General features: G+C 41.9%; 1 protein-coding gene across 1 annotated transcript in view; it reads left to right on the top strand.

Moving 5' to 3' along the window:
- ADAMTS12 (ADAM metallopeptidase with thrombospondin type 1 motif 12) overlaps positions 1–14,316 on the top strand; it is a 544,067-nt gene that overhangs the window by 475,908 nt on the left and 53,843 nt on the right. Inside the window, exons 20-21 of the mRNA XM_063453964.1 lie at positions 9,439–9,591; positions 10,483–10,656. Of these exons, the coding sequence (XP_063310034.1) occupies positions 9,439–9,591; positions 10,483–10,656 (327 nt within the window). The remainder of the gene's footprint in view (positions 1–9,438; positions 9,592–10,482; positions 10,657–14,316) is intronic.

The raw sequence follows: 14,316 nt of genomic DNA, 5'->3' as shown, positions 1-14,316 counted from the left end.
ATATATATATATATTTTAAATATGAAAGCAAAGTAAACTTCATATGAGTTAGAAGGAGTGGGTTAAAGTGGAAACAAAAATAAGGAGAGCTTTGGGGGATTAAAAAATCATTAAAAAAAATTACAGTGATATAGAATGGAATAAGAGAAAGGACAAGATGGATAAAATATTAAGAAATTTTATTCGCTGTTTCATAGTTCTGATTCTGAATACAGAGTTCAATCTCCACTTGAATATGGGTGATATCCTTAGTAATCAAAATAGGTTTCCAAGTTCAGAGTGAATAAGCTTAATTCAAAAGACAAGTGTGACACTGACACATCAGATTTGACAATAAAGAGGAGAAGGAAGAAAATCGTTCAACTATGTGGATCTGACATGACTTTAGATATGACACTAGTGATTAAAAAGGCAGTCTTCCTTTTCTTACAGAGAATTATAATGATACTTTAGAGCTGTAGCTGTATTATATTTCTACAAAAAAATTACCTTTTTTTTTACTATAGTGCAAAATTGTGAATTTCTACTTTTTAACCTACTTTAAACTTTTCCCAGCTAAGGTGTTATATAATTTTTTTTTTTTACAAGATTTCATGTCAGAAATAGTTAGGTAGCCTGCACTTTTAAGCTATGCAGTTGGACACATACAAATGCTGTGTACGTGTAAGACTTTTCTAAAAAAAAAAAAAAAAAATATTTACCAAGAGATTTTTCTAAGCTACAAATTTTCATTAAAAGAATTGAATTCAAAAATAATTGCTAGAAGTGGCCATGGATGTACAAATTCATTTTGAAAATAAAGAGAGCCTACAGAAATGCGGAACCGGAAATGTAACATTATGATAATGCATATTTTGTAAGGCAAATTAGGATTAAAGGGACACTATAGTCACCAAAACAACTTTAGCTTAATGAAGCAATTTTGGTGTATAGAACATGCCCCTACAGCCTCACTGCTCAATTATCTGCCATTTAGGAGGTAAATCACTTTATCTACCCTAGTCACGCCTCCCTGTATGTGACTTGTACAGCCTTCCTAAACACTTCCTGTAAAGAGTCATCTAAAGTTTATCCTTTCTTTATTGAATTACGTTCTGTTTAATTTAGATGTTCTTATCCCCTGCCATGTTAATAGCTTGCTAGATCCTGCAAGAGCCCCCTGTATGTGTTTAAAGTTAAATTTAAAGAGCAAGAGATAAAATTGTTTGAGGTAAATTACATCTGATTAAAAGTGAAACCAGTTTTTGTTTTCATGCAGGCTGTGTCAATCAGAGTCTGGGGAGGTGTGACAAGGGCTGCATAAACAGAAACAAAGTAATTTAACTCCTAAATGGCAGTGAATTGAGCAGTAAAACGTGAGAGGCATGATCTATACACACAAACTGCTTCATTAAGCTAAAATTGTTTAGGTGACTATAGGTTCCTTTAAGGAGACATTTTTCAGGATAATATTATTTGTGCATCATGTGCCACAGTGTATTTGGAGATTTACTTAAAATCAGTCATTTTTAATACCGGAGATCTGGGTAGTAAAAAAAGTGACCGTCTATTCAACCCTAGCCACAGCTCCCCTGACTGTGATTCAAACTGTCTCTCTACTCACTTCTTGTAAAGAGAGATATAACTTTTAAACTTCCTTTATGGCACGGTGTGTTTAGTTTAGAATTTATCATCTCATATTCTGTTAATAGTCTGCTAGAGGTTGCCTCCTGTATGTAAAGTCAGGGGCGGTACCACTGTTCGTGCAGCAGGTGCAGTGGCACTGAGCCCCACTAAAGTTTAAGGGACCACTTTTTGCCTCCAATTAGGGGAGGGATTGCATTGAGGGCTCCTACAGAGCTGAGAGCACAACACAGTTTTTTAATGTCAGGAAAGGTTCCATGAGTGGCAGGTAGCAATGGATTCTCCATCTAGCCCCATCCCTTCTTATCCAAGAATGAATCAGTCTTTCCATGTGGATAATAGAGGAGTAGAGATGTCGCGAACAGAAAATTTTCCGTTTGTGACTGGCGAGCGTGAATTTCCGCAAATGTTCGTGAACGGGCGAACCGCCATAGACGTCAATAGGCAGGCGAATTTTAAAACCGACAGGGACTCTTTCTGGCCACAGTAGTGATGGAAAAGTTGTTTCAAGGGGACTTATACCTGGACTGTGGCATGCCGGAGGGGGATCCATGGCAAAACTCCCATGGCAAATTACATAGTTGATGCAGAGTCTGGTTTTAATCCATAAAGGACATAAATCACCTAACATTGCTAAATTGTTTGGAATAACGTGCTTTAAAACATCAGGTATGATGTTGTATCGATCAGGTAGTGTAAGGGTTAGGCCCGCTTCACAGTGACAGACCAAACTCCCCGTTTAACGCACCGCAAACAACCGCAAACAGTCCATTTGCACAACCGTGAACTCCCCATTTGCACAAGGTTGGATACCAAGCTAGCCATGTCCTGTTCCTTGTCCTCACTGATGTCATTGAAGGTCTCTTCCTCCACCCTGCCATGTACAACACCAAGGGTCCCCGAAAGGTGACAACAAGCCCCCTGGGACGCCTGCTGTGCTTGGTCTTCCACCTCCTCAAAGCCACCTTCCTCCTCTGACTCCTCTTCTTCAGACTCCTCTCTCTGCGTTGCCTCTCTCTGCTTTATTATAAGGTGTGTTAAGTAGTACTATTCCTATCAGTTTAATCCCTGTTACGTCCCCTATCAGGGGACGTGTATATGGCATCGATTTTAGGAACCGGGAGATGGAAAAAGATGCTTGGTCGGTCCTCCTACTTCAAATTTGGGGCACTGCGCGTGCAATCTAATGTGCCACCAGATAGGAGTAGTGTGTTAAGTAGTCCCCCTCATCAGGCCTTTTTTTAGTCGAATGTATCGCCCACTGTCAGTCCCTTCGGGATCCATCCCTCATTCATCTTAATAAAGGTGAGGTAATCTAGACTTTTTTGACCTAGGCGACTTCTCTTCTCAGTGACAATACCTCCTGCTGCACTGAAGGTCCTTTCTGACAGGACACTTGAAGCGGGGCAGGCCAGAAGTTCTATCGCAAATTGGGATAGCTCAGGCCACAGGTCAAGCCTGCACACCCAGTAGTCAAGGGGTTCATCGCTCCTCAGAGTGTCAATATCTGCAGTTAAGGCGAGGTAGTCTGCTACCTGTCTGTCAAGTCGTTCTCTGAGGGTGGATCCCGAAGGGCTGTGGCGATGCGTAGGACTTAAAAAGCTCTGCATGTCCTCCATCAACAACACGTCTGTAAAGCGTCCTGTCCTTGCCGTCGTGGTCGTGGGAGGAGGAGGATTACTTTCACCTCTTCCCCTGTTAGATTCCCGTTGTGCTGTGACATCACCCTTATACGCTGTGTAAAGCATACTTTTTAATTTATTTGGGAACTGCTGCATCCTTTCCGACTTTCGGAAATTCGGTAACATTTCAGGCACTTTCTGCTTATACCGGGGGTCTAGTAGCGTGGACACCCAGTACAGGTCGTTTTCCTTCAGCCTTTTTATACGAGGGTCCCTCAACAGGCACGACAGCATGAAAGACCCCATTTGCACAAGGTTGGATGTCGAGCTACTCATGTCCCGTTCCTCATCCTCAGTGATCTCACTGAAGGTATGTTCTTCCCCCCAGCCACGTACAACACCACGGGTACCAGATAGGTGACAACGAGCACCCTGGGATGCCTGTTGTGGTTGGTCTTCCTCCTCCTCCTCAAAGCCAAATTCCTCCTCTGATTCCTCTTCCTCACAATCCTCTTCCAGCGTTGCCGCAGGTCCAGCAAGCGATGCTGATAAGGCTGTTTCTGGTGGTGATGGTGACCACAACTCTTCCTCTTCCTCTTCACGCTCATCTACGGCCTGATCCAGCACTCTTCGCAGGGCACGCTCCAGGAAGAAAACAAATGGTATGATGTCGCTGATGGTGCCTTTGGTGCGACTGACTAGGTTTGTCACCTCCTCAAAAGGATGCATGAGCCTACAGGCATTGCGCATGAGCGTCCAGTAACGTGGCAAAAATATTCCAAGCTCCGCAGAGGCTGTCCTAGCACCCCGGTCATACAAATAGTCGTTACCAGCTTTTTCTTGTTGGAGCAGGCGGTCGAACATTAGGAGTGTTGAATTCCTACGTGTCGGGATGTCGCAAATCAAGTGCCTCACTGGCATGTTGTTTCGCCGCTGGATATCTGAAAAGTGCGCCATGGCCGTGTAGGAATGCCTGAAATGGCCACACCCCTTCCTGGCCTGCTTCAGGACGTCCTGTAAGCATGGGTACTTATGCACAAAGCGTTGTACGATCAGATTACACACATGTGCCATGCACGGCACATGTTTCAACTTGCCCAAATTCAATGCCGCCAACAAATTTCTTCAGTTTCTTCCAGTTGGTGCGGAGTCAGCCACTGATCCACCTGTGCGTCCAGGGTGGACAGGAGTGCTGGTCCAGTGTGACTCTCTGCTTTCAGGCAAGTCAACCCCAAGACGGCGTGACACTGCCGTATCCGGGATGTGGAATAGTACCTGGGAGCTGGGGGGGTGCCGTTGATGTGGAGCAAGATGCAGCAGCAGAAGAGGACTTAGCCGAGGAGGTTATGGAAGAGGATGGAGTAGGAGGAGTAGAGGAGGTGGCAGCAGGCCTGCCTGCAAATCGTGGTGGTGTCACCAACTCCTCTGCAGAGCCACGCATTCCATTCTTGGCAGCTGTCAGCAGGTTTACCCAATGCGCAGTGTAGGTGATATACCTGCCCTGACCATGCTTTGCAGACCAGGTATCAGTGGTCAGATGGACCCTTGCCCCAACACTGTGTGCCAGACATGCCATTACTTCCTTTTGCACAATCGAGTACAGGTTGGGGATTGCCTTTTGTGCAAAGAAATTTCGTCCGGGTACCTTCCACTGCGGTGTCCCAATAGCTACAAATTTTTTGAACGCCTCAGACTCAACCAGCTTGGATGGTAAAAGCTGGCGGGCTAAGAGTTCAGACAAGCCAGCTGTCAGACGCCGGGCAAGGGGGTGACTTTGTGACATTGGCTTCTTACGCTCAAACATGTCCTTGACAGACACCTGACTGTGGGCAGATGAGCAGGAACTGCTCAAGGCGAGAGACGGAGTGGCGGATGGTTGAGAGGGGGTAAGGAGGACAGCAGTGGTTGATGTGGCTGAAGATGCTGGACCAGGAGGAGGATGGCGGCTTTGAGTTTGTGTGCTGCTTGTACTCATGTGTTGATCCCATAGGCGTTTGTGATGTGCGATCATGTGCCTTCGCAAAGCAGTTGTACCTAGGTGGGTGTTGGACTTCCCATGACTCAGTTTCTTTTGGCACAGGTTGCAAATGGCATCACTGTTGTCAGAGGCAGACACACAAAAAAAATGCCACACTGCTGAGCTCTGCAATGACGACATTCTGGTGGTGGCAACAGCATGCGTTGATTGGCGTGCTGTCTGGTTGACCCCGGGTGCCGATGCATGCTGTCTGACTGTGCCACTAGCTCCTTGCGATGACCTCCCCCTGCTTCCAACTCGCCTCCTCCTCCTCTCTGTCTCCCCATCTGAACTTTCCCCCTGTTCTTCTTCTCTTCTAGCGGGCACCCACGTGACATCCACGGACGCATTGTCATCATCAACCGCTTCACTTGTATCTGACAACTCAGCAAAGGAAGCAGCAGCGGGTACAACATCATCATCATCACACCGTACGTCCATGTGTGTAATGCTGCCTGACTGAGACATATCCCTGTTATCTACATCCTCTGACAATAATGGTTGCGCATCACTCATTTCTTCCAACTGATGTGTAAATAACTCCTCTGACAGATCACGTGAAGCGGCTGTGGTGCTAGTGTTGGTGGTGGCGGCAGGCGGGCGAGTGGTAACTTGAGAGGTGCCCGAAGCTAAGTTGGAGGAGGATGGTGCGTCAAGGTTCCGAGCGGAAGCTGTAGGAGATTGGGTGTCCTGTGTTAGCCAGTCAACTATGTCCTCAGAACCTTTCGAGTTTAGGGTACGTGGCCTCTGAACACTGGGCATTATTCTAGGGCCAAATGGAATCACAGCACCACGAACACGACGGCCCCTGCGGGGTGGCCTGCCTCTGCCTGTAATTTTTTTCGATTAGTGGTACTATGCATGCAAGCTACTGTGACCACAGATATGAGTGGCACTGTGCACTGGCAGAAGTTGGCAGAGTAGACGCTGTAGGCCTGACACACATGCTTGCAGACAACTAACTGCTATTCAATCTATTACAGTCAAAAAATTTTTTTTTATTTAAATGTACACTACTGTTATACCAGATATGAGTTGCACTGGTGTGACACTGTGCCCTGGCAGGCCCTGAAACGCACACGCGTGAAGGAAACTGACTGCTATTATTTCACAGTCAAATTTCTAGTTTTTTATTTTAATGTACACTACTGTTACACCAGATATGAGTTGCACTGGTGTGACACTGTGCCCTAGCAGGCCCTGAAACGCACACGTGTGAAGGAAACTGACTGCTATTATATTACAGTCAAATTTCTAGTTTTTTATTTTAATGTACACTACTGTTACACCAGATATGAGTTGCACTGGTGTGACACTGTGCCCTGGCAGGCCCTGAAACGCACACGTGTTTTTTTTTTTTAAATGCAAGCTATTGTGACACCAGATATGAGTGGTGGCACTGGGCAAGTGGGCACAGTATACGCTGTGAGCCTGACACACACGCTGGCAGGCAGGCAAAGGGCTTTTTGGGGTGCTGTCCTTACAGCAGAGATCAGATGAGTCCTTCAGGACTGTAGTGGACACTGAATACACTAGCCTAGCTATTGATTTCCTTATTAAATCAGCAGCAGCACACTGTCCCTCCTCTCACTAAGAATGCAGCTTCTGCATGAATCTAAAATGGATGCTGTCCAGGAGGTGGGAGGGTCTGGGAGGGAGGGTCTGAAGCTGATTGGCTGGAATGTGTCTGCTGACTGTGAGGTACAGGGTCAAAGTTTACTCAATGATGACGAATAGGGGTCGGAGCGAACATCGCATATGTACGCCATCCTTGGCGAACACGAACAAGCTATTTTCGCCGGGAACTATTTGCCAGTGAACTATTCGGGACATCTCTATAGAGGAGGCAACTACTTCAGCCTGCACTGGGTGAGCCTTGGGATTGTAGAACTGTGATGGCTGAGTGAGTGAGTCAGTCTGTCTGTCAAAAGAAGTACAAGAGGACTGGGGTTTGATGTCTGGCTGTGAAGGGCTGTTTGCTACCTTGGTACTTTAATTTATCAATTTTATTTCATTTGTCTACATAATTTCAAACATGTGGTGTGTCTGTGGACTGCATGAGCTGTCTGCGAAATGTATGATGTGGTGTGTACTGCATGGAGTGTGTCTGTGAAGTGCATGGAGGATGTCCGTGAATGGCATAGAATGTCTCTGTATAGCATATCGAAGGTGTGTCTGTGAACAGCATGAAAATTGGGAGCTGCATACTGAATGAATGTTTGTCTAAACTACATTTTGTGTGCCTGTGTTACTGGCAAGTGCCTTACTAGGCCACCGATTGGAGCTGTTCAGTCAGGAGGAGGAGATGTCTGCCAGGCAGTGAGGGCAGAAATATGACAGTTCCCAGCACATTAGGAGCCAGGGTAGGGCCCTTCCACAGTGTGTAAATAGCAAGGAGAATTAGATCTATTTGGGGGAATGAAGGGCTAATTGGAAGAGAAATGTAGCCAACTATTTAAGGGAGTGGTTTAATTGTCAGGGGAATGTGTCAATCTAAATAGAGAAGGGAGATGGTTAATTGGCAGGCAAATGTTAAAATCTAATTTTGGAACAGAGAAGGTAAAAAGGCAGGCAAATGTGGCAAATCTAATTTGGACTGGGTGAGAGTTAATTGACAGGGAAAGGGTCCAAAATAGGGAGAACTGGCATGGTGGATGTAGGGTCCTTAGACTATAGAGTTGGCTGTTTGGCAGCTGTAAGTACAGATATTTTGGGGGAATTAGAGGTCAATTTGTCTGGAGTGGTAGGGGCTCAAAAAAAAATTAAATCTTGCACCAAGGCTCTTTGTTCACTATTTCTAGTGAATACTAGTGTATAAAGTTCAATTAACAGGACAGGAGCTTTTTAAAAAAACTTCTAAAGTAAACACACTGTGCTGTAAGGTCTGGTTGAAAATAAAACAATTTTGTCATGTAGGTTGTGTCAGTCACATCTAGGGGAGGAATGGATAGTGTTGCATTATCAGAAACAAGAGTGATTTCACTCCTAAATTGTATGTGAATAGACAGGTGAAGTGTATAACATAGATTATATCATTACAATGGCACCTGTCAGGGGGTGAAATATATTACGCAGCAGCATTTGTTGGAAGCAGGAAAAATGGGCAAGCAAAATTTAACTGAGTCAGTTTGACAAGTTTGACACTGCAAATGCTTTGGCCTCCAAATTACCCAGATCTAAATCCAATTACGCATTTGTGGGATGTGCTGGAACAACAAATCTGATCCATTGAGGCCATACATCGCAGCGTGCAGGACTTGAAGGATCTGTTGCTATTTTTTCAATTCTCACTAGGTCTGGTATGCTTTCTGTATTTTTTCCATATGTATCTGTTTTTGGGGGGGGTTTGAATTGTACGGATATCTCATTCAGTTACATACATAGTTACATAGTTACATAGCTGAAAAGAGACTTGAGTCCATCAAGTTCAGCCTTCCTCACATATGTTTTTTCTGTTGATCCAAAAATCCAGTTACCTAGGAATTTTGATACCTTGTTATTTTCATGCATCACGCCTTTGGCGTGTGTATATATATATATATATATATATATATATATATATATATCCAGAATTATTCTGGCAGTTGCCTTACTATATGTTAAGGCTTTTTATTTTGGTTTCATATTTTATGAGATGGTGTCAGTGTGTACCCATTTAATAAAGTTTTTCTGTATATAAACATTTATGGTTATGCTCCTTACTCAACTTGTATTTGCATTTTTTGGGGTTTGTTCTGGGGATAGAACCTCATGTAAGTGAGCACCCAATATCTAGTTCTTACAGGGCTCCATTTAAAGGGGCTAGCACGTATTTATTATTGAAGTGTGCCTACCTTGCTTTATTTTTTGCTATTTTTCAATATAACATTTTTATTTTTCTGCTTACTGTCTGTCTGTCTATTGCATTGAAATTCCCTTTTTATTATTTTATATAAATTCCACCATATTATACAAAAGAATACAATGGATTCTGACGTAATATATTTGCAACATTAACATGTTAGGCAGAGGGGAGGGAGTCTGCAATATTATATTCTATCATTTGAATAATATTTTTTTTTTACTTTGCAAACCAAAAACACTTATATTATTGTATTTAGACAAGTAAAAGCAATCACTGCCTTTTTAAATCTTTTTCTGCTAACACTAACACGTTACATACTTTTATTTCTGTAGTGTTCCACGACATGTGGTTTGGGAGCTGAATGGAGAACAGTTGACTGCAGCACAACTTTAGAATCTGACTGCCACAATCTAAAAAAGCCAGATCCTGCCAGGAAATGCCATCTCCGTCCTTGTGCCAGTTGGAGGACAGGAAATTGGAGTAAGGTAATTTACAAATTTTCCAAATTAATTTAAAACATTTTCACAGAGACTTAATTTATGAAGGAAACATCTCCCAGTCTACAGGAAAACAATGCATAGTTATGTTCAGTCTCCTGTCATCACACTGTCAGTTGAAAATGACCTCTTTGCAGTTGCTATACATTAATTGTTAGCTCTGAACTGTAAAGCTTGGCACAAGGATAACATTTGCATCTAACTACCATCATACCTCATTTTAAAGGGATGTTTTATGGTTATGGTGCAAAGTTTCTCTGGTTTCTATCCCCAAGTTCTGTATCAAAACATCTGGGAGTGTTTCTAAAAAACCTAAAAAAAAAAAAACTGGAAGTCTTCGTGTCATCCAATGAATCCCACCCCCTCATCAGCCCCATTGATTACATGAAATTAAACATTACGTTTTGTTTTTTCCATCTACTTTATTCTAAATGTTTGCAGTTTGTTTTGATGTAATTAAACATCAGTATAACCATGGTGCTAGAATATCTGCTAGTTGTTAATTTGTGTACCTGGGTATAATAGGGGGTTGGTGGTAGTTAGTTTTTGATTAAGCATTACATAGAATCTTCATTTAATTTTGTTAAATTAAAGCTCATCTTCTAGTACTTCTTCTCTGTGCTAATATCAGGTCTATACATACATACATTTTACCGGTTATAAGCCGAACCAGAATAGAATGCATGCTGTTAAATTATAGTATGTTCCTCAAACCTATCTTTATTGACCATGAAATGAACAATTATTTTGACCACTAACAACATGATCGAGGTAGGTAATCCTTAAATCCAGAACTTTGGTGGTCCACAAATACTTGCATTCTTGTAAAGTATAGTAACATATAATATGTCTTAACCTTCTGGATGTCTTCTTGAACAGTGCTCCACAAACTGTGGTGGTGGTTTCAGGACCAGAGAAGTCCAGTGCATGGATATTCGGGAAAATAGAGCTCTTAGACCTTTTCACTGCCAATCCCATGGACATAATCCACAACAGAACAGCTCCTGCAATCTGGAACACTGCTTGACGTGGCTTGCTAAACCATGGAGTGAGGTATTTGATTATTGAATCTTCCTTACATTGACATGGAAAACGTCGCCACATTAGCAATGGTATCCCCATTAACAGCAAGAAACTTGTAACACTAGGCTAAAATAGGAAAAAGATTATCTAATCTCTTGCTTTCGGGTCTAGCCTCATTTTTCCTATCAATCATCGATTTTGGGGTACAACATGCTCCAAATAGCAAATTAAACATACTTGCTCGGCCATAGCACTTGTCATATATATCCATATAGCTCTTCGTAGATATGGATTTTGTCTGAACAGCCAATCTGCCCAAATTCATCTGAATTGTAATTGCACAACTCTAGTTTTTAATTCTGCAGTCTGAACAGTCTGCATTTACAGCTCTAATTGCTCTAATTGTGCAATTACAATTCGGATGAATATACATCTAAGTCCCAGCTACTCTAAAAAAATAATTCAGCCAAATATTCAAAATATAAACTACAGTGCGGTATAAGTGACAAAGACCTACACCTATAAGTGAAGCGCTCAAACACATATAAAGCTTACCAAACGTTATTTCGTTCAATAGTGCAGTATGAAGAACATGCCAAAAAAATACAAAAAGGTACAATATAGTGCAGATGGTATTTAAAATAAGAATACAGAAATAATAATATCGTAGTGAACTGTGCACTCACATTTCAAGGAGCCTGTATATAGAAACACTGGCTCCATATTGAGGCTTGTGTGCTTATTATGGTAGCACCACCCTTCCACTTCGGCTTGGACTAGTTCTCATGAATAAAACATAAAGAGAGAACGAACCAATGTGTAGACTGTAGCAATAAAACACGGATGTAGGATAATAAATGTGGTGCTCATCTGGTCCTGAGCCTATGGGTCCCGGCTCTAAGGTGTATAGGTTTGGTGCCAATTTAAATAGGGATGGCACTGCCCATATGAAGATTCTTAGAGGCTCCAAATAAGGACTTGAGCAGGATCTTGAGTAGAATAACAAATGTATTGGTATATAATATAGTAATTAAAAAATAATAAATGTAAAAAAAAAGTCCTCAATAAAAGTCCTTTAACCCCTTAAGGACACATGACATGTGTGACATGTCATGATTCCCTTTTATTCCAGAAGTTTGGTCCTTAAGGGGTTAAAATGGCCAATACGCGTTTCACTTTCAATAGAGCTTCCTCAGTCGGCTGTAATGATGGTCCTCTGAATCTTCCATTTTAAATGTCCCTTAGGTCCTCCTCTTTAATGATCTAAATGCATTTCATACAATCACAGTGATGTGTATATATTTCTTATTTGGGGAAATTTCTGTGTAAATCTTTAATTGGCCGGATTTTCGGCACCTTTATTTACTATTATTTTCATTGGTGAAAAGTGGTGGTTGGCGGAAGTGCTCGGGGTCTGCCGGGACGGTTGGCAGAAGTGACGTCACGGACCTCCGTGAGCGCCACTCAGCCGCTGCCTAGAGACTCCCAGATCCTCCGACCCTGCTACACGCCTCTCATGCGTGCGGGTCGGAGGGAGGAGACTGTGACATGTGGAGGGATGGTCCGCGAGCACAAAGGTTTGTCCCGCCTATCGGGCGTGTTGATGTGCCCGCAAGCTCCTCCCCCCTCCAGCACAACTCTGCAATAGACAGAATATGTGTATAAAAGAATAAGCAGAGAGTGGGGGGAAGAATATGGGGTGGAAGTAAATAATGTACAAAAGAGAGTAGAAAAGAGAGAATACAATAGTTATGATGGGTACATTATATACATGTGTCCAAAAGCTTAATTTGATGTTTATGGTAACCTTATAATACTTAAAGTGCATAGAATATATTTAAAGTGATAGACTTACATTTAGTGTCAATATTAGATTGGTATATATAAAGATTGATATCCTTATGGATATTTCATGTATCCAATAGGATATTCAATCTATATTAATTAAATATGGACAAAATGATATCCTCAATAATCATTAAACCGCAAATGGGGATTTGACCACTGAGTGGGAGATTGTGTATATAAAATATATTATAAAATATATTTATTTAATGGGTTCCAAAAAGGGAGTAAAAAGAGCATGAATTGTCTGAATAAAATTGACAGGTGGAACATATCTATTTAAATAAAATGAGAGTTCTAAGTCTACATTCAAACCCCGAGGTTTTAAAGTCCAGAGATTGAATATCCACCTCATCTCACTCTATCCTAATAGTTTATTAAGGTCCCCTCCTCGCCAATTACCCTTAACCTTATATATACACATACATTTTAGCTCTCTTGGGTCACTGTTGTGTGTAAGTGCGAAGTGATGTGATACGCTATGTCCGTCAAATTTCCTCTTGATGTTTCTGATGTATTCTTCAATCCTTATGTGTAAATTACGTTTGGTGCGTCCCACATATTTTAAGCCACAAGTGCATTCCAATAAGTATATTACATTACTCGAATGGCAGGTTATAAGTTCTTTAATGGGGAATTCCTCAGTATTAGTAAAATTCTTGAATTTCTTAATGTGTCTTTTTTTGTTGTTTGGATTCCTGCACGCTAAACATGTACCGCATCCATAAAAACCCTTTGCTTTGTCTAGGAAAGTAGTGACCTTTGTTTTCTTAATATGGTTTTTTTTTACCAGTAATCTATTTAAATTAGCGGCACCCCTAAATACTATTTTGGATTTTTCTGGTAAAATTTGGGATAGGGCATGATCTTGTAGTAGGATCGGCCAATGTTTATTTAAAATTTTTAGGGCACTAAGAAAAATGTTAAATAAACATTGGCCCATCCTACTACAAGATCATGCCCTATCCCAAATTTTACCAGAGGAGGGGACCTTAATAAACTTTTAGGACAGAGTGAGATGAGGTGGATATTCAATCTCGGGACTTTAAAACCTCGGGGTTTGAATGTAGACTTCGAACTCTCATTTTATTTAAATAGATATGTTCCACCTGTCAATAGAGATGTCCTGAATAGTTCGCTGGCGAATAGTTCATGGCGAACATAGCTTGTTCGCGTTCGCCAAGGATGGCGAACATATGCGATGTTCGGTCCGCCCCCTATTCGTCATCATTGAGTAAACTTTGACCCTGTACCTCAGTCAGCAGACACATTCCAGCCAATCAGCAGCAGGCCCTCCCTCCCAGACCCTCCCACCTCCTGTACAGCATCCATTTTAGATTCATTCGGAAGCTGCATTCTTTTTTTTTATTCTTTTTTTTTGTATTTTTTTTAGACAGAAGTGTGTTATATTTGAGCATGCTAGGCTGAACGTGCATTTATCATGGCTAGTTGCACTGAGGGTAGGAGTATATAGCAGTACATTGTTGTGAAAGATGGCTGTCATGTTTAGGGTGTAGCTTGCACGTTATCAACTGTGTATTTATATCAGCAGCTCCACCACTAGTTATAAATCAAGTGTGAGTCACCCCATGAGATGAGACTAGTGAATAACATAATACATGAATGGTTAAGGTAAAGGCATGTAAGGAACTACGACAATAAACTCTTTAGGAGGTGAAATAATGACATGTTTAAACGCTTGCTAATTTACGATTAGTTAATGTGCAGAGAGCAGTTCATGTGATCAAAGGCATGGTGTGGAAGATCGGCTATAGTGGGACATGGTTGGCAGGCTGCTGTTTACTGCTTGTGCTCATCCGATCCCTTCTGGGCGCCAGGTGCAGA

The sequence above is a fragment of the Pelobates fuscus genome, chromosome 5 (assembly GCF_036172605.1).
Source record: "Pelobates fuscus isolate aPelFus1 chromosome 5, aPelFus1.pri, whole genome shotgun sequence".
NCBI classification, from domain to species: domain Eukaryota; kingdom Metazoa; phylum Chordata; class Amphibia; order Anura; family Pelobatidae; genus Pelobates; species Pelobates fuscus.
The sequence above is the reverse complement of the archived record's forward strand: the minus strand, read 5'-3'. Positions and strand labels throughout refer to the sequence as shown.